Here is a 27,766-nt window from a genome sequence, read left to right as displayed (position 1 = left end):
GGGGGGGGTGGGTGCAGATACTGGGCTCTCCGGACAACCTGGAGTCCATCTGGGGACCACGTGCTCCTGGATATCAGAGTTGTTGACCTGGGCGGGGACAGGAATGCTGCTCTGGGGCCTTCGCCACTCAGACTCCGCCAGTAGCAGGGAGAGGGGGTAGGAGATGAAAGTGACCCAGCCCAGGAGGCCGCCACCGCCTCCTGTGCCAGCCTGTACTTGCCACCCTGGCGGGAGCATCCCCCATAACACACTTGTCTGACCTGCCAGCTCCCTGGGCTCCAGCCCTGTGGGAATGGACAGGAAACCCTAACGTTGCGGCCTTGGGGGCCTCTCCTTCAAGGACTCCGCTGAGTCTGACCTCGTGTTTGGTTGGGGGGGTGTGTTTATTTTATTTAGAAAACATTTTTTCTTTTTAAGGAAGAAAGTGGAAGTGCTGCGGGCTGGGAAGAATGCTGTGGCCATCCACCCTGTGCAGCCTTCCGAGGGAGGCAGGGCCTGGCCGCTGAGCAGCGCGGAGCCCGGGCCTTTCCTCCGCGCCCTGGGCTGAGCCGGTGGCAGAGCCCCCAGGAGGGCAGAAGGCCCGCGCCGGGTGCCATGCCTGGAGAGGAGCTGGCGGCTCCGCTCTCTCGCGGGCAGGCCCTCTGCGAGCGCGTTTCCCGGCCTTTGCACGTCCAGCCCACGAGCCCGCGGCGGGAAGTGGCACTGCTCTGGGCTGGGCATTCCCATCGCGCCGCCTTGGCTGAGCTGGCGCCAGTCTTGCTGGTTCAGGGGCAGGGGGCTTCCCAGTGACTATTGCAGGGGCTATGCCCAGCTGCCCCATGGGGTCATCTGACAGGCTGGAGTCACCCTGCCTGTCACCTGCATCTGCCTGTCTGGACGTTCCCTCTGACCATCCAGCCCCATGGAAGATCGACATCTTGCGATATTTCTTCCCTCTTTATTGCTTTGTCCACCTCCCAGGAGAAATCTGGCCCTCGCAGGGTCCCCGGGCTCCACACCCCTACCTCCCAGCTGCCTGGTCTCGTGACCCTGCCAAGCCTTCGCTACCTTGGACTGGGCCCACCCCACTGTGCTTCACCCAGCACACCCCCCGGCCTGTTTCCCTGTCCGAATGGGAGGCCCCAAGCTGTCCCTCGCAGAGCTGGGAGCCCTGAGAGATCGGCGCAGAATGTGCCCCACAGACTCCCTGGGCTCCCTGTCCCCGGTCCGCGGGCCCCGGGGACGGGCTGTGTCTTGCTCAGCGTCACACGGGCCCCGGGGTGGGGGCTGTGTCTTGCTCAGCGTCACAGAGTTTTTAGCTTCTGATGTGTGTGGATGTGTGTGAAGTGCATGAGGGACTTGGGGGCTGGTCTCACCTCCTGAGTCCCTGGGAGTCCCACGGGGCCAGGGAGATGTGTCCTTGACGGTGGCTGGTGGACGTGAGCAGGTGTGTGGCCCCCAGGAGGGGAGAGTGTGCCAGCGTGGCTGAGGGCCACGTCCCGGCCTTGGAGTCCCTGTGGTTGTGGAGGGCGTCCTCACTTTCTGGGAGGGAACCGGCTCTGACATGGTAGTTCAGGGCCACTGGGCCGTTGGCCCTCAGCTGGGGCTCTTCCCTTGTCGGCTGGAGTCACAGGATGGCGACACAGGAGGGCTGTCCAGGTCATCGGCACCCTTCTTCCTGCTGGAGACAGTTTTCGGAGGAGGTCACGGCATCTCCGAGCGTCTGGGGGGAGGGGTCACAGCTCCAGGACTGCTCACGCCGGCTCTGCACGCTCCCATGTTGTCTTGCGTGGCCCGAATGCGGACAAGGGCCCGGGAGGGCCTGGGCCTCCACCCAGACCACCTGAGAAGGAAAGTGCTGAGCAGGACAGGGCAGGAGTTGCCCCGCCTGCGAGCCCAGGCCAGGGGTTGGGTGGCGTCTGCTGGCTGCACTGGCCCTGCCTGGAGCCTTCTCTCCTCAGGCCCCCTCTCTGATGGGGCCCGGGGCCTCAAGACCCCCAGCTGGCCTCGTCAACTCTTCTTCTGTCCTTCCATCCATCCATCCAACAGACGAGCCTGCTCCTGCCCCACCTTGTTTCTTCCCCTCCTTCCTGGCCCAGTGTCATCAGCTACCTGGGCTTCCTCCTGTGGTACCTACCCCCAGCAGAGTCTGCCCGCTCACCCGCCGCCCTGGACCGAGCTTCCCAAGTGTTGTCTGCTGAGCCTCCGCCCTGCCCCGTGGCTCATCCCTGGCTGGGTCTTCCCTGCCTGCCCCCATGCCCACCCACCTGCCCTGGACTTTGTCACCTGTGACATCCTGTTTGCATTTGAGGAACCCAGTGAGGTTCTGCCTTCTCCACACGGCCTCTCCCAATGACCCAGAACATTCTTTCCTGCCTGAGTCTCTTCCAGATGACAGGGCCCCACTAAGGCTTTGTCTCATGCTGTCTAATGTCACAGAACCACCAATGCAGGACTGGGAGGGCCTGCCTTGGGGGGGCAGGGTTGCATGGCACCTTCCACTAGGTGATGGGCAGCAGGACCCTGTGCTGGGCTCCAACAGGGGTACGGGGATACAGAGAGGTGGGCACACAGAGTCCTCTTCATCCGTGGCCTGCTGGCAGCTCCACGTATCCTGAAGCCTGTGAGCATCGCACGGGCTCAGGTGTGACTGCCCAGCACGGCCCTCAGTATGGGCAGCTGGAACCCAGGCTAGTGAGGTCCAAATGGGACCACAGCTGGTTGGCAGGGTGGGACTGCAGGTGGCCCAGGAAAGGAGAGGAAGGGACAGCAAGAGGTGACTGAGGCGTGAAGCGTGGCCAGGTGTGGCTTTCCCAGACAGCACTCGGCAGTGGGGGGAGATAGCCGGGGGCAGGGAGTGTGGGCTTGGGCTTCCGTGGTCACAGCAGTGGCCTCTGCTCTGCTGCCCTCCCAGGCGACCCAGGGGCAGGGGGTTTTTACTTCGGGTATCAGGGACACGGGAGCTGAGGCTTGGCTTTTCTTTTTCAATATTGAGATATAATTCACATAACATAAAATTCATCATGTTAAAGTGTACAATTCGGTGGATTTTGGTACATTTACTGTGTTGTGCAACCTTCACCACTACCCGATTCCAGAACGTTTCCGTCACCTTATAAAGAAACCCTGTGCCCATTAGAAGTTATTCCCCTTTTCTTCTCCAGCCTGACACTCACTAACCTGCTTTCTGTCTGTAGACTGGCCTGTTCTGGATAGGTGGTATAAATGGAATCACATAACATGTGGCCTTTTGTGACTGTCCGTTCACGTAGCAGAATCCTCTTAGGTTTATCCATACCGTGACGCACGCATACACCAGCACTTCACTCCATTTCCTGGCCAAGTAGTATCCCATTGTCGGGATGGGCCATATTTTCGTGACCCAGAGCGATGACACCCACCAGCAGTGCCCTCCACTCTGGATTCTGGGAGAGGAAGCAGCGACCTTCCAGGGAAGCAGGGCCAGCAGGCCTGACAGGAGCCTTGGGGGCTCCAGGTCACCCCGGCCCCTGTGTCTTTCAGCATCCGCAGCGTCATGCAGAAGTACCTGGAGGACCGGGGCGAGGTGACCTTCGAGAAGGTCTTCTCCCAGAAGCTGGGTGAGTACGGTGGGGGCTCTGCTGGCCCTGGGGCTGGCCGGCCCCTCCGTTCCTCGTCCTCAGTGCCCGTGTCTTAAAGGCTTCGTGGGTCCACCCCACGGACCTGGCACACACGGAAGGGTGAGGCGGGGCACAGGGAAGCAGGCTTCGGCCACACACGGCTCCGGCTCTGAAATGGGAGTGGCCCGGCCTGGCAGGATCGGGCGAGTCAGTGTGTCGGGAAGCACGCCGTGTGAGTCGCCTGCCTGTGCTGTGTGACCTGGCACATTGCTTCACCTCTCTGAGTCTCACCTGGGAGCTAGGACTCAGGAGCCCCGCTGCCCAAGACTGTTGGAGGGCCAGATGAGGCAGTGGCAGTGAAAGCCCCTGGCCCACTGGGAAGCCCTGGTCACAAGTCACTAAAGGCACACTATCGAAAGGCCAGTCTGCCCTTACCAGAAGTGCTGGCCGCGAGCTCTGGCAGAGGTGGAGGTGCCCAGGCAGTGGGGACGGTGCCCCCAAGAGGTGTGGAAAGTCACCCAGCTCGAGCTTGGTCACGCGTGTTGGGCTGGAGGGAGTAGAGACCACCCTTCCTTCTGCTTTGCCCTCCAGGGCTGCTCTGGGGCCAGCCTTCCGGCCCCCATCCCTGGGGAGGATGAGGCCTAGCCCATGCAAGGTCTCCCGTGATCCCTTACTGCATGCAGCCCGTCTCACCTCTTCCCTTCCCCAGAGGCCCATGCCCTGTGAGGCCCCCTGCACCAAGGCCACACTCTCTGGCCTGTCCTTCCCAGGACCTGCCACTGGACAGAAGGGCCCTGAGTTCTACTCATGCTGCCACACACCGCCTGCCTGACAGGTCTCCCTGAGCCTCGGTTTCCCCAGCTGGACCTGCCCTCCCTGTCTGCCTGTTTCTCGTGGCTGCTGTGAAAATCAGCCAGATGACAGAGGCGGGTGTAAGGCCCAGGGAGAGGAACAGCCCCCCGATCCCCGCCCGGAGGCTGCCTTCCTGCCCCCACACAGCAGCCCTGGCCTGGGCCGGGTGGATCTCACTGACCCTGCACAGCCTGACCGGTGGGTGTGTCGCCCTCCTTGAGGAGCTACAGGCCCCAGACTGCAGTGAGAGGGTGGGGGACCCAGGCGCCAGAGTCTACTCCCCACCTCTGCCTCACCAGGGCACCTGTCACTTTCCAGCCATCATCTGAGGAAGCAGATTCTGAGAGGGGTAGAGATGCAGGCGCCCCGACTCCAAGAATCTTTGGTTGGCGACAGCCTCCGAGGCCACCTTGCCCAGCCTCTGCCTGGAGCAGAGATCACCTCTGCCACCTCCTTGGCCAGTTCTGCCCAGGAAGCCCCAAGCCCACCCCACCCTCCGTATGGGCAGGCCTCTGCGGGGTGTGTGGCTCTGCGTGATGCACAGTGCTTGCTTTCAGGGTACCTGCTCTTCCGAGACTTCTGCCTGAAGCACCTGGAGGAGGCCAAGCCCTTGGTGGAGTTCTACGAGGGGGTGAGGCTGGGCTAGCCTGGCCCTGCTGTGCGTGGAGAAAGGGGCAGGGCTTGGGCTGCTTTCGCTGAATCTGTAAGACACCCCCGCGCCCCGCTGGGCCAAAGCTCACCTGTGGGGATCTTGTCCTTTAGATCAAGAAATACGAGAAGCTGGAGACAGAGGAGGAGCGCCTGGCCTGCAGCCGGGAGATCTTTGACACGTACATCATGAAGGAGCTGCTGGCCTGCTCACACGTGAGTGCCCGGGCCCGCGTGCTGGCAGGGGCGTGGGGACAGGAGGGGTGGACCCGTGGAGAACGAACACACCTCTCTCTTCCCCAGCCCTTCTCGAAAAGTGCCATCGAGCACGTCCAGGGCCATCTGGTGAAGAAGCAGGTGCCTCCGGATCTCTTCCAGGTGTGTGCTGGCCTTTTCCCCGCTGCTGCCCAGCCCAGCCGGGGTCCCCCTTGGGCAGCACAGGTCCCGGAGCCTGGTCAGCTCCCACTCTGGCTCAACCACCAACCTCCCGCTTCCTCCTGTAGCCATACATCGAAGAGATCTGTCAGAACCTCCGAGGAGATGTGTTCCAGAAATTCATTGAGAGGTGAGAGCGGGCTGTGAGCGGCAGCAGAAGGTGGGGAAGGGCCGCTCTGAGAAGGGGCATGGATGGCGCGGAGGAGAGAAGCCAGCCTGCTTTAGTCCCCAACGCACGGGCCCCTGGGGCTGTCTACACGTCATCGCGGGGGCTCCTAAGAGGTCGTCACCTCCCTGACACTCCCCGACACTCCCGCCCCACCCTTCTCAGCACCAGGCACCTCCAAGCCTGTCCAGGGAGGGTCGAAAGGGAGCGAGGGACCACCCATGCATCTTCCTTCCCATGGACTGTCTAGCCCCATGCTGGGCCCGTCGGGGTTGAGAAGCATCAGGCTGGTGGTAGGGATGGGCCCGAGAGGACACACTGCCCACCCCGCTGCCCACTGTGGCCTTCACGGTGCGTGGGAGTTGTAGGGAGATTTCAGCTCCATGCAGGGAACAGCTTTCTTAATGTCCCAGCTGCTTAGTCGTGGAGTGGGGGCTTCACAGGGAATGAGTGGTGTGTCACTGGAAGTATGCAAGCAGGGATGGGGTGAGCATTGTTGTGGATGTGGTAGCAGGAAGTCGGGGTCAGACTGGAAGACCTCACCTCTAAGCTTATCTCAGCAGGAACCCACAGACAGACAGCAGCGCCAGCATTGCACGGGCTGGGGGCAGCTCAGGCTGGCAGTCTTCCTGGGCAACCCCAGAAGAGGGCACTGAGGCTCGGGAGCCCAGGGGATGGTAGTGGGTGAGGCCGGCTCACCCCAGCATCATTTCACTCACTTTCTAAGGCTCAACTGAGCCTGGTTTCTTCTCTCACAGCGATAAATTCACACGATTTTGCCAGTGGAAGAATGTGGAGCTCAACATCCATGTGAGTGGGCTGGGTGGGCGTGGAGAGCCCCCTCCCTGCTGCCCCTCCCCAGGGACCCGGGCCCCAGGGCTGGGCCAGGGCCGGGGAGGCCAGGGGAGTCGACCCTTCAACGCCCAGGGGCTGGCTGTGGGGTTGGTGCAGGAGCCCAGCGGGGACAGCTCAAGGCAGGGAAGCACATGACGACGGTGGCCCCAGGGCGGGGCCCAGGCATCCTGCACTGACCCCATCGCTGCCGTCCCCGCAGCTGACCATGAACGACTTCAGCGTGCACCGTATCATCGGGCGAGGGGGCTTCGGTGAGGTCTACGGGTGCCGGAAGGCCGACACGGGCAAGATGTGAGCACTTGGTGGCATGCCTGAGGGAGAGGAGGGCCACGGAGGGGTGCCCTGAATGGGCAGGTGTCCGCAGAGGGCCACACACGGTTCTTGCTGTGGTACCTGCCGTGGCCCCTGGAGCCCCGGCCCACCAGCACTTCTGCCCTCTCTCTGTCTCTGTGTGTCATACGCTTGTCGTGGCGTCTAGTCTTCCCCACAAGGGCCCTGAGGACTGCCCACCCCGCCTCGCCCCTGGGGCCCTGCACTGCAGGTGCCAGCGGACCGCCTGACCAACCAGCCCCTCCCCTGCAGGTATGCCATGAAGTGTCTGGACAAGAAGCGCATCAAGATGAAGCAAGGGGAGACACTGGCCCTGAACGAGCGCATCATGCTCTCCCTCGTCAGCACCGGGGTGAGCAGGCAGCTGGCCACCAGCTCAGCCTTTGGCTCGGAACCTGGCGCAGCTTTTGCTGACCTCCTCTCCCACCCCTTCCTAGGACTGCCCGTTCATCGTCTGCATGTCGTATGCGTTCCACACGCCAGACAAGCTCAGCTTCATCCTGGATCTCATGAACGGTGAGTGCCCGGCCTGGCCCCAGGTGGACCTCGGGGCTGGGGGCCGGGGTGGGAGCTGAGCACCCCCCTGCTCGGCTGCTTCCCTCAGGCGGGGACCTGCACTACCACCTGTCCCAGCACGGGGTCTTCTCCGAGGCCGACATGCGCTTCTACGCGGCCGAGATCATCCTGGGCCTGGAGCACATGCACAACCGCTTTGTCGTCTACCGGGACCTGAAGGTGAGGCGCCCCGCCCTCCTCCCAGCACGGGCTGCCCCCGTTCCCCAGACAGGCCCGGCCCGGCTCCTTGCCTGCGCGCCCCCGACCCAGGGCCCTGTCCCTGGACACGCATACCCTCTAGAGCAAAGACAGCGCCCCAGCTGGCGTATTGCCCGGCCGGGCCCTGTCCTGAGCTGCTCGGGGGAACGGCTCACTGGGCTTCCTCCACAGCCGGCCAACATCCTGCTGGACGAGCATGGCCACGTGCGCATCTCAGACCTGGGCCTGGCCTGCGACTTTTCCAAGAAGAAGCCCCATGCCAGCGTGTGAGTGCCCCAGCCCCCTCTCCCTTCCCGCACCCTCCACCAGACCCACTCATGGCCTCCTCGCTCCCACAGGGGCACCCACGGGTACATGGCCCCCGAGGTTCTGCAGAAGGGCGTGGCCTACGACAGCAGCGCCGACTGGTTCTCCCTGGGCTGCATGCTCTTCAAGCTGCTGCGAGGGTGAGTGGCCGTCCCGGGGCGGGGGGGGGGCGGGACAGAGACAGGCTCTTCCCCGGGCCGGCAAGGATCGTCCATGCTGCCTGCCTCAGTTTCCCCATTCCCGTTCTCTGACCTTGGACTTCGGCCTTTCTTGCCCAGGCATAGCCCTTTCCGGCAGCACAAGACCAAAGACAAGCATGAGATCGACAGAATGACATTGACCATGGTGCGTGGAGGGTCCCAGCCCGGGGAGGCTGGGCGGAGTCCACGGGGGGCCACAGTGAGGCTGGGGTCTCCTGCGGGCATCAGGGTCTCACCCGCCAGCAGCCATCTCCAGCCACTTAACCCCACTCTGGCCTCCTTCCCTGTAGGCTCTCCTCTCTCTGTCGTCAGAGCAGAGACGCCTGCTAGGGGCCAGTTAGGAAGCTCTCCCTCTGCTGGGGGCCTGGACCCTCCCGCCCCTGCCCCAAGCAGCCTCAGGAGCCCCAGAGCTGGGATGGGGCCCGGGCCTCTGCCAACGTCCCCCTACTCCTCCCTGCAGGCTGTGGAGCTGCCCGACTCCTTCTCCCCTGAGCTCCGCTCCTTGCTGGAGGGCCTGCTACAGAGGGACGTCAACAGGAGGCTAGGCTGCCTGGGCCGAGGGTGAGTGCCTGAGACCAGGGCCATTGTCCCAGGCCTTCCCTCCCTGCTGGGCCCTGGGTGGTGTCCACGCTGCTGTGTCCAGGCCTCTGCAGTGGGCTGCTGGGCCAGTCTGCCCAAGCCTCTGCCTGTGCCCCTAAGAAGACAAGGCCTGTGTCCTGTCGCTGGAGCCTCCTCCATGGTCCCAGCCTCCTTTGAAGAGTTCACAAGCTGGGGCGTGGCCAGCCCTGCCCAGTGTTCTCAGGGGGAGGGCTCCCTGCGGTGCAGCTGCTGGAGGGGGGTGTGGACCAGCTTCCCGAGGGGCCTTGTAACACAGATGATGAGGACAGCAGCTTTTTATGTTTATTAAACATTTACTAAGCGCTGAGCATGATGTGGCACGATTCACAATATTAAAACTCACGCCAGCCCTACGATGTGGGAACTGCTGTTCTCCCCATTTTAGAGATGGGGAGACCGGCTGAGGTTTAAAGGACTTGCCCAAGGTCGCAGAGCCAGAGAGTGGCTGCACCAGGAGTTAACCTGGGCCACCTGCCCCACAGCCCAGGCTTTGCCCCCCGGCCTGGGTGGTGCCAAGCCCTGATGACCCGCTCTCCCTGCAGGGCCCAGGAAGTGAAGGAGAGCCCCTTCTTCCGTTCCCTGGACTGGCAGATGGTCTTCCTGCAGAAGGTAACAGCCTGGGGGCTGGGGCCGGGTGGGGCCCTCTGTAGCCCCTGCCCCAAGCTGATGCTCAGCCCCTGTTCTGCTGCAGTACCCTCCCCCGCTAATGCCCCCACGAGGGGAGGTGAATGCGGCAGACGCCTTCGACATTGGCTCCTTTGATGAGGAGGACACGAAAGGAATCAAGGTACTGGCCCTTGCCTGGCCTCTCAGCCCTGAGCTCTAAGCCCAGCCCGGCTGGCATCCTCCTCCCTCCCCTGCCCTGTGAGACCCCCATGCCAGCCCCGTCTGCCTGTTGGGCCTCAGGCTTCTCCTCCCCAAACATCCCTGGGGGCGGCGGTTGGACCAGACCACCCTGCCCCGGGGCCCTGCAGCCAGGCAGGCCTGTGGCCCGATGGATGTCTCTTCCCTGGCCCTGCGGTGAAGTTACTGGACAGCGACCAGGAGCTCTACCGCAACTTCCCCCTCACCATCTCGGAGCGGTGGCAGCAGGAGGTGGCAGAGACTGTCTTCGACACCATCAACGCTGAGACGGACCGGCTGGAGGCCCGCAAGAAAACCAAAAACAAGCAGCTGGGCCACGAGGAAGGTGAGGGTCGGCGGCTGCTGTGGGCGCCCAGTGCCCGCCTTAAAGATCGGAAACAGGCTCAGGTTTCAGCCAAGGTCACAGCCAGAGAGCAGCCGACCCAGGATTCAAACCCGGGCGGAGCGGGCCCGGCTGAGTCCCCCTCTCTTACTCTCTTGCATCAGACTACGCCCTGGGCAAGGACTGCATCATGCACGGCTACATGTCCAAGATGGGCAACCCCTTCCTGACCCAGTGGCAGCGGCGGTACTTCTACCTGTTCCCCAACCGGCTCGAGTGGCGGGGCGAGGGCGAGGCCCCGGTAAGGAGCGGGCCGGGGCCCCTGGGGTTGGCGGCTGGCGGGGCCTGTCCCGTGCCCTCACCGCCCGCTCCCCGCCCCGCAGCAGAGCCTGCTGACCATGGAGGAGATCCAGTCGGTGGAGGAGACACAGATCAAGGAGCGAAAGTGCCTCCTTCTCAAGATCCGCGGCGGCAAGCAGTTCGTCCTGCAGTGCGACGTGAGTGGGGGCCCGGGGCGGGGGGTGGGGGCGGGGACAGAGTGGCCTTCGGGCCCCCCGCCGACAGACCTCGGGCTGTGTGCAGAGCGACCCCGAGCTGGTGCAATGGAAGAAGGAGCTGCGTGACGCCTACCGCGAGGCTCAGCAGCTGGTGCAGCGGGTGCCCAAGATGAAGAACAAGCCGCGCTCGCCCGTCGTGGAGCTGAGCAAGGTGCCGCTGGTGCAGCGCGGCAGCGCCAACGGCCTCTGACCTGCTGCCGCCACCCGCCCGGCCGCCCTCCTGCCCGCCCGCCTTTTATAAACCTCTAATTTATTTTGTTGAATTTTTATTATTTGTTTTCCCGCCAAGCGGAAAAGGTTTTATTTTGTAATTATTGTGATGTCCTGTGGCCCCAGCCTGGCCCAGCCCCCAGGGAGGGGCCCCGCTTGCCTTGGCTCCCGCTGCCGCCCACCCAGCCACTGTCCAGCCACCCTCGGCCCCGCCCCCAGGGGCCACCCAGCCCCGGTGTCTTCCCATGCAAGGAGAGCAGCCGCCCCCAGCGGCCCTCCTGCCCCTTCCCCAGGGATGGTGCCACGTGGAGTTGGGCCACCTCCAGCTCTGTGCCCACAGCCCAGCTGGGTGGCCCGGTGTTCCCCAGCCCAGGGGAGGCCGCAGGGCAGGGATGCTACTTGAATTTTCCCACCGCGGCCCCTCCTGTAACAGGGACACAGCCCTGCACTGACCTGCCCTCCAGCTAGTCGGTAGACAAGGGGGCCCGTTGTCTCCCTGACCCCAGGGCCTCCCGCGTGACTTAGGCTCCTGCACCCTTTCTTGGGAAGAGTCCCCCGTTCCCACCTTCCCTGGACACCATGGGGCTTGGCCAGGAGGGTGGCGTTGGCAGCGGCTGCTGCTGCCCTCACCGAAGCCCCCTCTTCTTCCCACCCCAAGCGCCCAGGCTCAGGGACCACAGAAAAGGCACCTGTGGATTGTGCCACGCTGGCCTCGCCTGGCCCCGAGCCCCCCTTCCCTGGGCTGGGCAGGGCCTCTTCTGCCCAGGACCACAGGGGGCCGGCCTGGGCTGGCCGGGCAGCACAGTGAGAGGGGGCCGGGTGGGGCAGCCCTCCCCACACCAGGCCGCTCCGTGCGTGCCCCCGGCCGTCCAGCTCCAGAGCCCCGTGTCCCGTCAGTGCCACTGCCCACAGGGCGCCACCTCGCCCGCAGCATGCCCCCTCATGCCAGTCGCTGCCGTGTGTGGTGTCGCGCCCTCTCCCCCGGGGCTGCGTCAGCGGGCCCTCCACTCCCATCTACTCACCCCCGCCCCCGGGGCGTCTCTTTGCCGATTTTTGAATGTGATTTTAAAGAGTGAAAAATGATATACGCGTTTTTATAAAAAATGGTGCCTGACTCCTTGGCTCTGTCAGACTCTTTTGTGCTCGATGGTCATTTTCAGTCTCCACGGGGCTGGGGCCTGAGGAGAGAGGGTCTTGGTGGTGCCAGATCCCCTCCACCTCCACAGCCGGCATCCACGGCCAGCCCAGGCCCAAGCACCCCGGGGCGGGGAGGGGCTCCCACTCCGCCCCTCCTACCCTGTGGGAGCAGAAGGGATCTTCCGCCCACTGCCAGGGAAGCAGGAGGAGGTGCCTGCCCTTTGGTGCTTGGTGTCATGTTTGGACCGACCGAGCCCACCTGGCCCTCCAGGACCCATGCTGAGGACACCCCTGTGGACAGATGAGCACCTCTGCCCTTGGGGCCACACCGCAGTCTCTGGCCTTCGCCTTCTCTGGCTTTGGTCTTATCTCCGGCCTTGCTGTGCAGCCTCCAGTAGAGGCCTGAGCCTGGGATACCCCAGCACCAGGCCTCATGTACCCAGAGGCTCTATTCAACTTTCTTTTCCCCAAGTCCCTGCCGTCCAGGCCCGCACGGGTGATGTTGCTGCTGCCCGCTCTGTGCAGGACTCTGCTGGCAAGGACTCAGCTCCACGGAGTCTCTGAGGAAATGGCTTTTCAGCTGGGCCTCCAGGATTGGGGTGGAGGAGGTGGGGATGCATTTCTGATGCAGGGAAGGGCCCGGCAGTCAGGAGTGGCTCAGGTTGGCAGGAGCACTGTGGGAAGGAGCCAGGCCTGGGAGGCCCTGAATGCAGGCTGAACCCACCCCAGAGCCCAGGGGCACTTGGTGACTGCACGACGAAGATGGCAATGGAGATGCAGCCCGAACCTGGATAGGCTCTGGGGAGTCCTTGCAGGCTCGGGACCGGGGCTGCATGATGAGAGCTGGCTGTAGAACAAGTTGCTTGTTACCACATGCAGGACGTGTGGAAGGAGGTGAAGGACAGGAGGCAGGGAGACGGGTGAAGGGCCACTGATTCTGTCCAGGGAAGAGATGTCATAATGATGGTGGTGGTAAAGGAAGAGATGCAAAGGGGTCAGGTGGGAAGAACGTGGCCCAGTGGGAATGGGCGGGACCTGGGGACAAGACAGAAGTGGGAGTCCAAAATGGCACAGCAGGAGGCCCGAGCTATCACTCAGAGTCACGACAGCCAGGGAGCAGAGCTGGCCGATAGGGAAGAGGGTGAATGTGGCTGCATCTGGTTTGGAAACTGCTGATGGATTGCATGGGACATCAGGCACAGAGGTGTCCCAGAGGGAGCTGAAATGTGGTCCTGGAGGTGGCATCAGGGTGACAGTGAGAACAGACAGGCTTTCAGCTGGGAGAAGCCAGACTGGGAGTTGGGGAGGGACAACAGGGGCCCCAGGAAAGGGTTGAGAAGACAGTGGAATTAGGAGTCAAGGGCTGGGGGGTGGGGGTGGGGAGTTGTGTCCAAGGCCGCAGGAATCAGGAGAGGCTGGGCCTGAGACAGTCCCGTTAGATTTGGGGTGAAGAGGGCTTGGAGTCAGGGTAGCCCCTTTTAAGGAAGATGGAGGCTAGAGAAGTGTGCAGCAGTGGCAGCCGGCAGGGACTGATTTTAGAGTTCTGGACATTCAGAGGCCTTTAAGCTGTCCTAGACCCAAGGACATTACAATGATCTGATGACACCACAGCGTAGGGTAGCAAAGTGATCCCAGAGAGCACAGGAGCCACCTGGCCACAGTGAGAGGGCAGGGTGAAAATGGCAACTAGGGCCTCCCAGCCCAGAGACGCAGCTCAAACATCTACATCAAACTATCTGGTCATTTTTTAAATAGGGAGACTGAAACCAGAAGGTCAGCCTTGGCCAAGCCTGGCCACTGCCTCACCAAAACCCAGGCTAAGGCCAGGGTAAGGACACCAGAGCCCAACCAACGGAGGAGGCCTGCACCCTGGTTCCGGTGTGGGTGGAGGGGCTGGCCCTGATTTCGAAACTCTCCTTCCTCTCCTGACACTGGCAGCAAAGTGCAGCCTCTGCAAAAGGGATGTACGCAGTGGATGAAAGCAGCCACTCACGGTGAACAGCCCTCCAGAAGACCTAGAGCTAGCCAGGCCTGCTCCCCCACCCCCCCGTACCCCCATTCCTGACTCCAGTGCACCCCCCACCCCAGGGCAAGGTCCAGCCTGTGGTGTGCCACCAGCATACACTGGCCCACCGGTCCCTGAGAAAGGTGCTTCAGGCTAAGCTGGTCAGCATTTAGGGGCATCTCAGAGGTGATGGGGAGGCAAGCCCGCACCTCGCACCCCACCCGCACACACAGGCCTGGTCGGTAACCGCGGGGTCTGGGGTAAGAACACGGGGTCACAGGCAAGGAACTGCCGGGGAAACGCGCATACCCCGAGAGCCACCGGCCCGCGGCCCGCTGAGCACGCACGCGCACACCCGCGCTCACGTCCCGGGGACCCCGGCCCCGCCCCTCGCCGAACCGCCCAGTCTCCGGACTCCCTCCTTCCCCTTCCGGACCCGCCAGGATGGGTCTGCGCCGTGTCTGAGACGCCCCCTCCTGGGCGCTGGCGGAGCTGCATCCAGGCCCCGCCCTCCGGAACGCCCTCCGCAGACCCTTCCCGGCTGAGACCCGGGCTGAGACGCAGGTCCTGGCTTCTGCACTGGCGCACGTGGTCACCGGGGCTGCTGGGCAGCACCCCTCGCCCGCCCCCGGCGAGCGCCGGCCGGGCTGAGGTTTCCGTGGCTGCGAAGCAAGGGCGCGCCAGGCCCGACGCCCCGCCCCGCCTCTGGAGAGGTGGGTAGGCCCTTCCCACCTACCCCTCTCCTCCTTTGCCAGGACACTCAGGCCACCCTTTGCCATTTCCCCCACCTGTGTGCTGTCCTTATTTCCTGCAGTGGCTCCCAACCCTGTTCATCCCAGTGGCCTTCTTGCCTTGGCCTCTCCTTACTTGCCCTGTGCTGAGTGTCTCATCTCCCCCAGCACGACATCGAACAGGAAGACCCCCGGGGGCGCACCCCCCTGGAGCTGGCCGTGTCCCTGGGGAACCTGGAGTCCGTGAGAGTCCTCCTTCGACACAATGCCAACGTGGGCAAAGAGAGCTGCCAGGGCTGGGCAGGTACTGCAGAGGGCAAAGGGGCTCCCCTGAGGCTGGCAGCGGGGGTGGGGGTGTGTGTGGGAGTGAATGGCCAGGCCTGGAGCCATCTAGAGAGCTCCCCTCAGCAGCCCAGTGCCCCCAGTCCTGCAGGAGGCAGTCAGCACTGGGGACCCTGAGATGGTGCAGCTGGTACTTCAGTATCGGGACTACCAGAGGGCCACGCAGAGGCTGGCTGGCATTCCGGAATTGCTCAACAAACTCCGCCAGGTACAGCAGGACGTAGAGGTGTGGCCAGTAAGGGGGGGTGTGGGACGCCATGGAGGGGACCGTGACAGACTATGTGGGGTAACCCTGCCGGGCCTGGCCTTGGAAGGGCACCCAGCCTGTGCAGCATGCCTTCCTGACACTGTCAGTGAGGTCCCTCTCTCTTGACCCCAGCCCAGGGTCATGTAGGAAAGAGAGGCAGCCAGGCGCACGTGGATGAGGCTTTTCTCCCTTTGGAGAGAAAGCCTTTTGCCAGCATAGAGGGTCCTCTAGTGCTAGAAATCTCAGCAGAGCTTTAGATCATGGGTCTCCTGGTTAATGCAGATTTACTGAAAGGAGGATTTCATCCAACTTAGCGGATGCGGCCTGGACTCCTGTCCACCCTTCTCAAAGCACACAGTGGGTGGGTAGGGGGGCCCCCACTGGGAGAGCACACTACCTTGTGCCCTCCACCCCGGGGGCAGGGCCCCAGGGGGTCACTATGCCCCCTTTGCAGATGAGGACTCTGGGATCCAGAGGGGGCAGAAGCTCCCCCAGGGACCCCCAGTGGGCTAGTGGCCAGGTTGAGCCTGGCCCCAGGCTTGCAGATGCTTATAGCCCGATGACTTGCAGACCTTTCACGCCCCACTTGGCCCACCCTTCACTGGGTGGGGTGTGGCTGGGTTGGGGGCAAAGCTGGACCACAGCGGCACATCGCACCTCACTGAGGGAATTCCTTGGTTGGCACTCCGTGCTTTCACTGTGGGGGGCTGGGTTTGATCCCTGGTTGGGGAAGGGCTGGGCTCCCAGAAGGGGGCCTGTGGACGAGGGGCTTCCCAGGCCCGCTGGGCCCTGCTGCAGGCAGGGCCCTGATCGGTGCTCTGGTCTATCTCAGGCCCCCGATTTCTACGTGGAGATGAAGTGGGAGTTCACCAGCTGGGGTGAGTGGGGACCTCTTGGCTCTCAGGGGCCTGGGCTGGGGCCGTTGGGAAAGAACCTTGGTGACCTCTGTGCCTCCTGCAGTGCCCCTCGTGTCCAAGATGTGCCCGAGTGACGTGTATCGCGTGTGGAAGCGGGGTGAGAACCTGCGGGTGGATACCAGCCTCCTGGGATTTGAGCACATGACCTGGCAACGCGGCCGGAGGAGCTTCATCTTCAAGGGCCAGGGTGAGCTCTGGGGGGCTCCCCGCAGGCACGCAGCAGACCAGGGCCCCCAGGCTCTCCCGTGGCTCGTGAGGACAGTGCGGTCCTCTGTCTCTGTCTCCAGATGTGTAAATGGAGGCGGGGGTGGAGGGCGTCCAGAGGCCGCGGCCACACCCCGTGGCAGGAGGTGGCTGAGGGCAGCACGATAGCCCTCTGGCCACTGTCTGGTCCTGGCACTTATTCGTCCCCCTCACACCCCCACGCCGGCTGGCAGAGGCGGGAGCCTTGGTGATGGAAGTTGACCACGACCGGCAGTTGGTGCACACGGAGACACTGGGACTCACGCTGCACGAGCCTGAAGCGCTGCTGGCCACCATGCGGCCCAGTGAGGAGCATGTGGCCAGTCGCCTCACCTCTCCCATCGTCTCCACCCACCTGGACACTCGCAATGTGGCCTTCGAGAGGTGCGTTGGGCCCTGGCCACACCGTGGGTAGTGCTCTCGAGCCTCTAGTTCAGGCTTCTGGGAGGCTGAGCCCCTCGCAGAGGCTGCTCGGGAGGGGGAGGGGGGTCCCTGCAGACCCGGTGTCCCTTCTGGACCACCTGCTGGTCCTGGGTCCTGTGGCACCTTCCACCTCCTGCACGCCTGTCTGTACTGGCAGCTGTCTCCCTGGGAGGAGGCTGGGTCAGGGAGTCCCCAGTTTCCTGACTTCTGACCTCACGTGTTTTCCCATAAAAACGAGGATTGAGGCTGCCGTGCAGGGCGGCTGTCTGCAGCAAGGTCGGCTTCTCAGCGGTGCAGCTGTGTCTGGGCCAGAGTCCTTTGTGGGTAGCCTAGGAGCCCACCCTTCCGGCAGGGTGTTATTTCTCTGGCAACATGTGCCCCAGTTCCAATAACAGACTTCAGAAACACTTTTTTTCAAAAAACAGCTTTCTTGAGATATAATTTTGTACACTGTACCATTCACCTATTCAAAGTATGCAATTCAGTGGTTTTCAGTATCTTCACAGATACGTAACCGGTACCACCGTCCAATTTTAGAACATTTCCGTCACCTCAGAAAGAAACCCTGTACCCTTTAACCATCAACTCCCAATCAACTGCCTTTAACAACCAACAATCCCCTCCCCCCCAGCTAATCTACTTTCTGTCTCTATAGGTTTTCCTGTTCTGGATTTTTATATGAATAGAATAATACAATATGTGTGGTCTTTTGTGACTGGCCTCCTTTGCTGAGCGTCATGTTTTCAAGGTTCAGCCAAGTTGTAGCATGTAACTGCTGCATTCCCTTTTACGGCCAGGTCCGCTGCACGACTGTACCACATTTTGTTTATTCATTCGTCCATTGATGACATAAGGATTCTTTCCTTTTGACTGTTGACTACATTTCCGTCACCTCAGAAAGAAACCCTGTACCCTTTAACCATCAACTCCCAATCAACTGCCTTTAACAACCAACAATCCCCTCCCCCCCAGCTAATCTACTTTCTGTCTCTATAGGTTTTCCTGTTCTGGATTTTTATATGAATAGAATAATACAATATGTGTGGTCTTTTGTGACTGGCCTCCTTTGCTGAGCGTCATGTTTTCAAGGTTCAGCCAAGTTGTAGCATGTAACTGCTGCATTCCCTTTTACGGCCAGGTCCGCTGCGTCCATTGACGGACATAAGGATTCTTTCCTTTTGACTGTTGAGTATTTGACTATGAAGAATGCTGCTCTGAGCATTAGGGTACAAGTTTTAGTGTGGACATACATTTTCTTTCTCTTGGGTATTTACTTGTGAGTGGAATTGCTAGGTCCTGTGGTGACATGTGGTAATTAAGCACAGATGTTTGATTGTTTGAAGAGCTGCCAGACTATTTACCAAAGGAGCTGCCGCATTTTACATTCCCGTCGGCGGTATATGAGGGTTCTAATTTCTCCACATCTTCACCAACACTTACCGCTCATTTATTTATTTATTTTGGTGTTATAACCATCCTAGCAGGTGTGAAGTGGTATTCATTTTGGTTTTGATTTACATTTCCTTAATGACTAATGATGTTGAGCATCTTTTCATGTGCTTATTGGCCGTTTGTATATCTTCTTTGGAGAAGTGTCTATTCAGATTCTTTGCCCGTTTTATCTTTTTCAGAAATTAATTAATTAATTAATTTGGCTGCATTGGGTCTTTGTTGCCGCGCGTGGGCCCCCTCCAGCCGCGGCGGGCGGGGGCCACTCTTCACCGCGGCGCATGGGCTTCTCATTGCAGCGGCTTCTCTTATTGTGGAGCACGGGCTCTAGGTGCACGCTGAGGGCCGTGGCCCGCAGGCCCAGTAGTCGTGGCCCGCAGGCCCAGTAGTCGCAGCTCGCCGGCTCCAGAGCACAGGCTCAGTAGTTGTGGCGCGCGGGATAAGCTGCTCCGCGGCATGTGGGATCCTCGCGGACCAGGGATTGAACCCGTGTCCCCGACATTGGCAGGTGGATTCCCAACCACTGCGCCATCAGGGAAGTCCCCCTTTGCCCATTTTAAAAATTGGGTTATCTTTTTATTATTGAGTTACAAGAGTTCTTTGTATGTTCTTAGGTAGAAATCCCTTATCAGCTACGCGATTTGCAAATATTTCCTCCCATTCTGTGGGTTGTCTTTTCATTTTCTTGATGGTGTCCTTTGAAGCACAAAAGTTTTTAATTTTCATGAAGTCCAGTTTATCTATTTTTCCTTTTGTTTCTCGTGCTTTTAGTGTCATATCTAACGATCCTTTGCCAAATCCAAAGTCATGAAGATTTTCCCCTGTGTTTTGTTCTGAAAGTTTTGTAGTTTTAGTTCTTACAGTTAGCTCTTTGATTTATTTTGAGTTAATATTTGTATATGGTGGGAGGTAAGGATTCAGCTTCATTCTTTTGCATGTGACTATCCACTCGTTCCAGCACCGTTTGTTAAAAAGACTGTTAATTCCCATTGAATTGTCTTGGCACCCTTGTGGAAAAACCAGTTGACCAGAGATGTATGGGTTTATTTCTAGGCTCTCAGTTCTATTCCACTGGTCTGTATGACTCTCTTTGTTCACGGTCTTAATCACATGTTGCTTTGTCGTAAGTTTTTGAAATTGGAAAGTATAAGTCTTCCGACTTTGTTCTTCTTTCTCAGGATTATTTTACGTATTCTGGGTGGGTCCCTTGAAATTGCATATGAATTCCAGATTCAGCTTGTCAATTTCTACAAAGAATTCAGGTGGGATTCTGATAGTGTTTGTGTGGAATCTGTAACACAGTTTGGGGAGTGTTGCCATTTTAATGATGTTAAGTCTTCTGCCATGAACGTTGGATATTTTTCCGTTTCAGGTCTTTAATTTTTTTTCAATGATGTTTCGTAGTTTTCAGAGTATAAGTTTTACACTTACAGTAAATACATTTATTCTAAGTATTTTATTCTTTTTGATGCTCTTATAAATTGCATTGTTTTCTTGATTACATTTTTGAACTGTTCATTGCAAATCTATGAAAATACAATTGATTTTTATATATTGATCTTACATCCTGCAATCTTGTCAAACTCATCTTTTAGGTCTAATGGGTTTTTAGTGGATTCCTCGTATTTTTTATACGTAAGATCGTGTCATCTGTTAATAGTTTTACTTCTTCCTTTCTAATCCGAATGCCTTTTATTTCCTTTTTTTTTGTCTAAATGCTTTGTCTGGAACCTCCAGTAGAATGTTGAATAGGAGTGGCAGGAACAGACATCTTTATCTTGTTTCTGATAAAGAAACAAGGGGGAAGGCATTCAGCCTTTCATCATTAAGTGTGACATTAGTTGTGGGTATGCTTTATCAGGCCGAGGAAGTTGCCTTCTGTTCCTAGTTTGTTGAGTGTCTTTATCGTGAAAGGGTTTGGGTTTTGTCAAATGCTTTTTCTGTGTCTATCGATATGATCACGTGACTTTTATTTTTATTCTATTGATATGTGTTGCTATCAGTTAATTTTCAGATGTTGAACCAACCCCGTATCCCTGGGATAAATTTCACTTTGTCATGGTGTATCATTCTTTTCATATGTTGCTAGATTTGGTCGGCTACTATTTTGTGTCCGTATTCCTAAGAGGTAATGGTTTATCGTTTTCTTGTAATGTCTTTGCCTGGTTTTAGTATCTGGGCAATGCCTCATTGAATGAGTTAGGCAGTGTCACCTCCTTGTCTATTTTTTGCAAGAGTTTGTGAATAACTGGTATTAATTCTTCTGTAAAAGTTCGGTGGGGTTCTTTGGTGAAGCCATCTGGGCCTGGGCTTTTCTTTGTGGGTACTTTTTGGTTTGTTTTTGTTTTTACTGCTTCAGTCCCATTACTTGTTACAAGTCTGTTAGATTATCTACTTCTTCTTGAGTTAGTATTGGTAGTTTATGTCTCTCTAGGATTTCTCTACTTCATCTAAATTATCTGGTTTGTTGGGGTACAATTGTTCATCATATTCTTTTATTTATAATCCTTTTTATTTCTGTAATGTCAGTAATAATGCCCCCTCTTTCATTTCTGATTCTGGTAGTTTGAGTCTTCCCTCTTTATCAATTCCACTGATCTTTTGAAAGAACCAGCTTTTGGTTGAATTGATTTTCTCTATTGTTTTTCTATTCTCCATTTCATTAATTTTCACTCTAATATTTATTATTGCCTTCCTTCTGCTTGCTGTGGGTTTAGTTTGCTCTTTTCCCAGTGTCTTAATATGGAAGGTTAGCTTATTGATATAAGATCTTTCTTCTTTCTTAATATAGTTATTTACAGCTATAAGTTTCCCTCTAAGCATTGCTTTAGTTGTGTCCCGTAAGTTTTGGTATGTTGTATCTTCGTTTCCATTCATCTCAAAGTATTTTCTGATTTTGCTTTTGATTTATTCTTTGTTCCATTGGTTATTTAGGAGAATGTTGTTTACTCTTCCCATATTCATGAATTTCCCAAGTCATCTTTTTTCTGTTACTGATTCTGATTTCATTCAGTTTTTTTGTTGTTGTTGTCTTTTTAAAATTTTTTTGCGGTACGCGGGCCTCTCACTGTTGTGGCCTCTTCCGTTGCGGAGCACAGGCTCCGGATGCGCAGGCTCAGCGGCTCACGGGCCCAGCCGCTCTGTGGCATGTGGGATCCTCCCGGACCGGGGCACGAACCCGTGTCCCCTGCATCGGCAGGTGGACTCTCAACCACTGCGCCACCAGGGAAGCCCAGTTTTTTATTTTTAATTAAGGTTGCTTTCTTGTTGTTGTTGTTATTTATTTATTTTATTTATTTATTTTTAGCCACGTTGCCTCTTTGCTGCTGCGCTCGGGCCCTCTCTAGTTGTGGTGAGCAGGGGCCGCTCCTCACTGCAGTAAGCGGGCTTCTCGTTGCGGTGGCTTCTCTTGTTGCTGAGCACAGGCTCCAGGTGCACAGGCCTCGGTAGTTGTGGCATGTGGGCTCAGTAGTTGTGGCTCGTGGGTCCAGATGGCTCTGCGGCACGTGGGATCCTCCCGGACCAGGGCTTGAACCCGTGTGCCCTGCAGTGGCAGGCGGATTCCCAACCACTGCACCACCAGGGAAGCCCTCATTCAGTTGTGATTGGAGAACATCCTGTGTATGATTTCTGTCCTTTCAGTTGTATTGAGGCCTCTTTTATGGCCGAGCCTACGGTCTGTCCTGAAGAATGTTTCACATGCCCTTGAGCAGAATATGTATTCTGTTGTTGGGTGGAGTGATCTAAGGATATCTATCGAGTCTAGTTCGTAGCGTGTTCAGGTCTTCTGTTTCCTTGTTGATCTTCTGTCTGCTTGTTCTATCCATTATTGAAAGTGGGGTACTGAAGTCTCCAACTATTATTGTTGAATCAGACATACCTTTATTTTTAAATTTTTATTATGGAAAATTTCAAGCACATATGAAAGAAGAGAGGCTAGTGTGATGTTCTCATCACCCAACGTCAGCATTTATCAACATCTTGCCAATCTTTTTTTAAAAATTTTTTTTGGCCACGCCGCACGGCTTGTGGGATCTTAGTTCCCCAACCAGGGATCGAACCCAGGACCTCAGCAGTGAAACCGCCGAGTTCTCACCACTCGACCGCCAGGGAGTTCCCAACATTTTGCCCATCTTGTTGAATCTACCCTTCCTCACTTTTTTCCTGTTTTCTTTTTCCCCCAGCTATTTTAAAGCACGTCCCAGATGTCGTATCATTTCAACAGTAAATGCTTCTGCATGTGACTCTAACAGATAAGGATGTTTTTAAACCAAGCCCCAATGCCATTATCACACCTAGCAAAAATTAATAATTCCCCAGTACTTTCTAGTCCTCAGTCTTCTGTTCATTTGTCCCCAGCTGTCCAGGCAGCCTCCTCAAGGCCCCTGTGTGTTTCACAGCAGGAAGGCAAATTGGAGGGGGTCTTTGGAAGGGACGACTTTGGCCAGAGTTGGGGGGGTGTGGGTCCTCATGAGCTCCTGTTTGGTCTGTTTCAGGAACAAATGTGGTATCTGGGGCTGGCGGTCTGAGAAGATGGAAACCGTTAGCGGCTACGAGGCCAAGGCAGGAGAGGCTAGTGGTGGGAGCTGGGGTAGGAGACGAGGCCCAGGAAATCTGCCCCTTCTCCACATCCACCCTGTGTGGAGGGAGACCCAGCAGCCCGTGGGCTCCAGATGCCCTGTGTGGCCATGGGAACTCAGTGGGGCCCGAGTGCCCAGCCCCTGCTGAGCACGCAGGGGTTACCCACAGCACGGGCCCCTACCCGGATCACCGAGATGAAGCCAGGAGCATTTTACCCTCATTAGTGACTTCCCGGGGTTCAGACCCCACCCCCTCCACTGTGGGGAGTGAGATCCTATCTGTCCCTGGGGACAGGAGGACTTGGGTCCTGTGCTGGTGAGGCTGAGTGTGGGCAGCAGGCTCTGAGCCCCCAGCTCCCCCTGTGTCCCCCCTGCTCCCCAGGTGTACAGCGCCACCAATGTGGAGCTGGTGACACGCACACGCACGGAGCACCTCTCCGATCAGGACAAGTCGAGGAGCAAAGGTAAACCCAGGTGCGCCTGCCTGCTGCCCAGTCACACCGTACGGGGTGGTCACCCTGATCTGGGGTCAGGGCCAGAGTATCTGGGACCAGCTGGAAGGCTTCCCCGTTCCCGTCTGCTCTGCCTTCCACCACAGGGGAGGCTCCCAGGGTGGAAGCTAGGTGTGGGCAGTCTGGGGGCAGTGGCCCCAGGTCCCCTCATGGGCTCCACCCCTTCTCCTTAGGGGGGAAGACTCCATTCCAGTCCTTCCTTGGGATGGCCCAGCAGCACTCCTCCCACAATGGGGTGAGCCGGGACTGGGGGGCGGGGGCTGGCGGCTGACTGGCAGGGCCCACTGGGCGGGGCCGGGCCGGCGCCTCCCCAGCGCTAAGCCTGGTCCCGGGGCCACCCAGGCTCCTGTGCAGCAGGCAGCCAGCCCCACAAACCCTACCGCCATTTCCCCCGACGAGTACTTTGACCCCAACTTCAGCCTGGAGTCGAGGAACATCGGCCGCCCCATTGAGATGTCCAGCAAAGTACAGAGGTGAGGTCTGGGGGCTGGCGGGGGGCTTCCTTCTGGGACAGGGGACCCTGCCTGGTGCCCCCGAGCCCTTGCAGACCCTGTCACACACAGGGCCCCCTGGAGTGGGGGACTCACTCACCCAGCTGGCTGCCTTCTCGACTTCACTCCCTGGGGGCCGGGGCCAGGTCTGCTTTAGCCATGGTCCTTGGCACCCAGCTTGGGGCTTGGCTCAGAGGACCGGTCGCTCTTCTTGGTGAACGAATGAATGGGCAGCACCACCCATGTATGGTTTTCTGTTCAACTGAACGAGCACCTGCTGGGGGCCAGCTTGTGGCAGACAGGAAGGGCACGCGGCTCTAACACCTCCTGGCTTCGTGGCCCAAGGAATCACCTTCCCCTCTGAGAGTCTATCCTCCCCCTCAGTAAAACGAGAACAGTTGCCTTTGGCCACCTGTTCACAGGGGTGCTGTGAGGCTCTGATGAGCTGTGACTTTTAGCGCGTCTGGTGGGCCCAGCACTGTGCCAGGAATCTCACGTGGAGTCCCTCAGCCACGCAGCAGCGGGGCTGGGATGCAACCCCAGCAGTGCGGTCCCGAACTGTCGGGCTGTGCGGGACCCCAGAGTACGGTGAAGTGCGACGTGCTGGCTGGCTGTGGGCCGAGGAGGAGGGCAGGGCTGTGGACGAGGCGGGACTGACGCCAGAAGCTCAGCCCTGCCCTCCTCGTCCAGGAGAGCTGAGCTGGCACAGAGCGCCCGGGGCCCAGCCTGAGCCCAGGGCCGGGGGGCAGCTCAGGCTGTAGGGCCAGGACATGAGCTCCCGGGGGAGGCAGGCAGGAGCGGCTGAGCAGAGAAGAGGGTCCCCCAGGCCAGGTGGAGAGCACTAGAGGCAGATGTCCAGAGTAGGTGCGCCTTAGCAGAGGGGCCACCAGAGGTTCCTTGACCCACGTCCTGCGGTTGGCCGGGCAGGTTCAAGGCAACACTGTGGCTGAGCGAGGAGCACCCGCTCTCCCTGGGTGACCAGGTGATGCCCATCATCGACCTGATGGCCATCAGCAACGCTCACTTTGCCAAGCTGCGCGACTTCATCACCCTGCGCCTCCCGCCCGGCTTCCCGGTCAAGATTGGTGAGAGGGTGGGCCGGGCAGCAGGAGGGCCCCCGGAGTGGGGTGGGCACGGGCTGCAGGGCTGGCTCAGGCTCGACATCTCCTCACAGAGATCCCCCTTTTCCACGTGCTCAACGCCCGCATCACCTTCGGCAACCTGTGTGGCTGTGACGAGCCCCTGAGCTCGGTGTGGGTGCCAGCGCCCGGCTCTGCCATCGCAGCTTCAGGTACCGCCGTGGGCGGGCGCGGGGCCGTGAGGTTTGCTGGTCTCTGCGCACCAGGGGCTGAGCACGACCCCTCTGCCGCACCCAGCGAGCCCCTTCCCCTGTGAGGTGGACCCCGCCGTGTTTGAGGTGCCCGACGGATACAGCGTGCTGGGCGCAGAGCGCAGCGAGCCCCTTCGCGACGAGGACGACGACCTGCTGCAGTTTGCCATCCAGCAGAGCCTGCTGGAGGCGGGCACGGAGGCGGAGCAGGTGGGGTGCGGGCAGGAGCTGGGCCCCGGGCGTGGGCAGGGGTGGCAGAGGTGACAGCTCCGGGCTCTGGCTGCTGCAGGTGACTGTCTGGGAAGCCCTGACCAACACCCGGCCTGGTGCCCACCTTCCCCAGGTCACGGCTTACGAGGAGCAGCTTCAGCTGGAGCGGTGAGGCCCTCCGGGACCTGCCAGGTCCATGTCTCAGCCCCGCCCTGCCTCGAGGACCCTGCCGGCCGGGGTGGGGGTGGTTCTTGGCTGGTGGGGTCAAGTAGCAGGGAGGTGCTGGCCCCAGGACCCCACACCCTCTTTGAGGCCACCCTCCATCTTCCGTGCTGCCCACCAGCGAGGGCGGCACGAGGGATGGGGAGACGGGGCCCGGCCTTGTCTCTTGTCTCCGGTCCTCGGGTCCCAGCCTCCCTGTCCTTATCTTCGGCCTCTGCAGCCACGTCCCAGCCCTGGGCCTCCTCCCCAGCCTTAGCGCTCACGGGTCTGCTCTCCCCTCTCATGCCTCGCCTGGAAGGGCCCTCCAGGAAAGCCTGCAGATGTCCACAGAGCCTGAGGGTCCGGGGGCCCCTCTCAGGGCGCCCCCGAGCTTTGAGGAGCAGCTTCGCCTGGCCCTGGAGCTGTCTGCGCGGGAGCAGGCGGAGTGGGAGCGGCGGGGGCGGCGGGAGGAGGAGGACCTACAGCGGACCCTACAGCGCTCACTCACGGAGCTCTGAGCCCCGCCCTCAGGAGGGCTGCCCGGGGCTGCACCGCCCCCCACTTTTGTAACTTATTTATTTATAGACACTCTGCTGCTGCTGGGCTTGGGGCCTGGAGCCCTGCGGCTGGGCGTGCATTGGAGACTGAGATGGAAATAAAGAGACCCTCAGCAGCAGGCTTGCTCCGCTCATTGGGGGGGCTGGGGGGGGGGAGGGCTGGGGGGCACCGAGGGGAGACACTGTGGGCAATGGCCTTAGACTTGGGTTTGAATCCTGACCGTGGTCCCCTTAGCCCCTCTGAGCCTCAGTGTCCTCAGCTGTAAATGAGACTGCCTCCCACCCCCAGGGCTTCTGGGAGGGTAAAATGAGCCGACAGGTGTCAGGTGCCCTAGTAGGTGCTCCGTGAACGTCAGTTCCCCCGAGCCCTATCCCACCTACTGGAGACCCCGGTTCTTCCGGCCACACAGTCAGGCTTTCCGGGAACCCACCCCTGCTTGTGTCAGGGACGGGGGGAGGCTGGTTCTCCGGACTCTGTCGGGTCAGAGGAGGCCCTGCGCCCCAGGCCTGGGTTCCTGACCTGACTCCGGCAGGTTCTACTGCAGTGACATTAGACAAGTCACTTCCCTCTGACGCTGCTGTGAACCTGCTCAGCCCTGCCCTGCTCACCTCCGAGGTGGCCCTGAGGACCTGCTGTGAGCCTCAGGGGTTAGTTCTAAACCCACCCTGGTAGCCCCTGAAGCTTCGAGTGTCTCTCAGTGATTCATGCTGAGTGGAAGCGCCAGGGCCAACCGGCAAGGAGAAAGAAGTTTGGGGGTGCTCCCCACTTAAGACCCACGGGTTCTGGTCCTCTCCAAGACCCGGGTCCTCGGTCCTTCCTCCCTAGGTCCCATCTCTGCTGCTAGCAGAACGGTTGAGGCCCAGAGCACAGCTCAGGTGACCTAACTGGGCGGAGCAGGGAGGGCAGGGGCAGGGGCGCCTCCTGTGAGGAGGGACCGAACCCTGAACCCAACGTAGGCTGCCCCTTCCCGCCGCCGTTGCCGGGCTCCGCACCTGCGCCCCGCCCCCAACGTGTTTGGGGGGGCGGGGACGAGGCGGACCGAACCTGTGGAGACACGAAGGGAGGGGCGGTGGCCACTGCTTGCGGGCTCCTCAGGTCGGGCTGGACGGGTGTCTGGCCCTTTAAGGTCCGCCCTCGAGGAGGTGCCAGGCCCTGGTGGCTCCGGACTCTCCTTCCTGGTCCTGCGGGGCAGGGACTGTCCGTGGGGCTGCGGGAGGGTGCTGTGCCCCTGCCGGCCCAGGTGCCCCCGGTCTGGTCCCATGGCCCTGGTCACAGTAAGCCGCTCGCCCCCGGCCGGCGGCCACTCCACGCCTGTGGGGCCCACGGTGAGTCTGGCTCTGCTGTGGTCCTGCCCACGCAGCTGGCTGCCAGTTGGGCCTGGGGGAGTGTTTGCTGTCCACGGGCAGCCTCCCCTGAAGCCTGGGGGTGTGCGGAGGGGGACTTCAAGTCTCAGGCTGTGGGGGGAGGGGTTGGGGGGGAATCTTGAGGCAATCTGGGCCCACGGTGAGTCTGGCTCTGCTGTGGTCCTGCCCACGCAGCTGGCTGCCAGTTGGGCCTGGGGGAGTGTTTGCTGTCCACGGGCAGCCTCCCCTGAAGCCTGGGGGTGTGCGGAGGGGGACTTCAAGTCTCAGGCTGTGGGGGGAGGGGTTGGGGGGGAATCTTGAGGCAATCAGGA

General features: G+C 59.5%; 3 protein-coding genes across 7 annotated transcripts in view; all 3 read left to right on the top strand.

Moving 5' to 3' along the window:
- Positions 1-3,383: 3,383 nt before the first annotated feature.
- On the top strand, positions 3,384-11,829 carry GRK2 (G protein-coupled receptor kinase 2). 2 transcript variants are annotated; one of them, XM_024748787.1, is made up of 20 exons: positions 3,384-3,578; positions 4,988-5,061; positions 5,193-5,294; positions 5,382-5,456; positions 5,582-5,643; positions 6,438-6,489; positions 6,734-6,825; positions 7,117-7,216; positions 7,302-7,380; positions 7,469-7,599; positions 7,810-7,904; positions 7,977-8,084; positions 8,223-8,289; positions 8,605-8,705; positions 9,305-9,371; positions 9,454-9,549; positions 9,789-9,951; positions 10,113-10,249; positions 10,335-10,445; positions 10,531-11,829. In XM_024748787.1, exons 1-20 carry the CDS (start codon positions 3,515-3,517, stop codon positions 10,693-10,695), a joined length of 1,941 nt encoding a protein of 646 aa, XP_024604555.1. In that variant the 5' UTR covers positions 3,384-3,514; the 3' UTR covers positions 10,696-11,829. The 2 variants fall into 2 exon arrangements, with proteins under 2 accessions (XP_024604555.1, XP_024604554.1); XM_024748786.1 differs by having other exon boundaries at positions 10,332-10,445.
- A 2,923-nt stretch (positions 11,830-14,752) lies between these two features.
- On the top strand, positions 14,753-26,209 carry ANKRD13D (ankyrin repeat domain 13D). Of its 4 annotated transcripts, none has more exons than XM_024749065.1 (14): positions 14,753-14,892; positions 15,014-15,138; positions 16,010-16,055; positions 16,138-16,281; positions 16,532-16,721; positions 22,706-22,772; positions 23,172-23,253; positions 23,475-23,536; positions 23,644-23,774; positions 24,720-24,877; positions 24,967-25,083; positions 25,169-25,332; positions 25,412-25,500; positions 25,853-26,209. In XM_024749065.1, exons 2-14 carry the CDS (start codon positions 15,049-15,051, stop codon positions 26,049-26,051), a joined length of 1,539 nt encoding a protein of 512 aa, XP_024604833.1. In that variant the 5' UTR covers positions 14,753-14,892; positions 15,014-15,048; the 3' UTR covers positions 26,052-26,209. The 4 variants fall into 4 exon arrangements, with proteins under 4 accessions (XP_024604833.1, XP_024604832.1, XP_024604831.1 ...); XM_024749064.1 differs by having other exon boundaries at positions 25,775-26,209; XM_024749063.1 differs by having other exon boundaries at positions 14,767-14,892; positions 25,466-25,500.
- Positions 26,210-27,135: 926 nt separating this feature from the next.
- Positions 27,136-27,766, top strand: part of SSH3 (slingshot protein phosphatase 3) — a 9,527-nt gene continuing 8,896 nt past the window's right edge. Inside the window, 1 exon segment of the mRNA XM_024749377.1 lies at positions 27,136-27,416. Within this exon segment, the coding sequence (XP_024605145.1) occupies positions 27,351-27,416 (66 nt within the window). The 5' untranslated portion in view covers positions 27,136-27,350.

The sequence above is a fragment of the Neophocaena asiaeorientalis genome, unplaced genomic scaffold (genome assembly GCF_003031525.2).
Source record: "Neophocaena asiaeorientalis asiaeorientalis breed wild unplaced genomic scaffold, Neophocaena_asiaeorientalis_V1.1 scaffold43, whole genome shotgun sequence".
NCBI classification, from domain to species: domain Eukaryota; kingdom Metazoa; phylum Chordata; class Mammalia; order Artiodactyla; family Phocoenidae; genus Neophocaena; species Neophocaena asiaeorientalis.
Note: the sequence above shows the minus strand (reverse complement) of the source record. Positions and strands in the feature narration are given on the sequence as shown.

What these genes read in the sequence shown, in the direction of transcription:
- ANKRD13D (XM_024749064.1), top strand. Translation starts at nt 15,049, where the DNA reads ATGGTGCAGCTGGTACTTCAGTATCGGGACTACCAGAGGGCCACGCAG. An exon ending in GTGGGAGTTCACCAGCTGGG is followed by an intron (nt 16,056 to 16,137) that starts GTGAGTGGGGAC and finishes TGCCTCCTGCAG; the next exon opens with TGCCCCTCGTGTCCAAGATG. An exon ending in AGCACTCCTCCCACAATGGG is followed by an intron (nt 23,537 to 23,643) that starts GTGAGCCGGGAC and finishes GGGGCCACCCAG; the next exon opens with GCTCCTGTGCAGCAGGCAGC.
- GRK2 (XM_024748786.1), top strand. Translation starts at nt 3,515, where the DNA reads ATGCAGAAGTACCTGGAGGACCGGGGCGAGGTGACCTTCGAGAAGGTC. An exon ending in ATGTGGAGCTCAACATCCAT is followed by an intron (nt 6,490 to 6,733) that starts GTGAGTGGGCTG and finishes CCGTCCCCGCAG; the next exon opens with CTGACCATGAACGACTTCAG. An exon ending in AGGACACGAAAGGAATCAAG is followed by an intron (nt 9,550 to 9,788) that starts GTACTGGCCCTT and finishes CCTGCGGTGAAG; the next exon opens with TTACTGGACAGCGACCAGGA.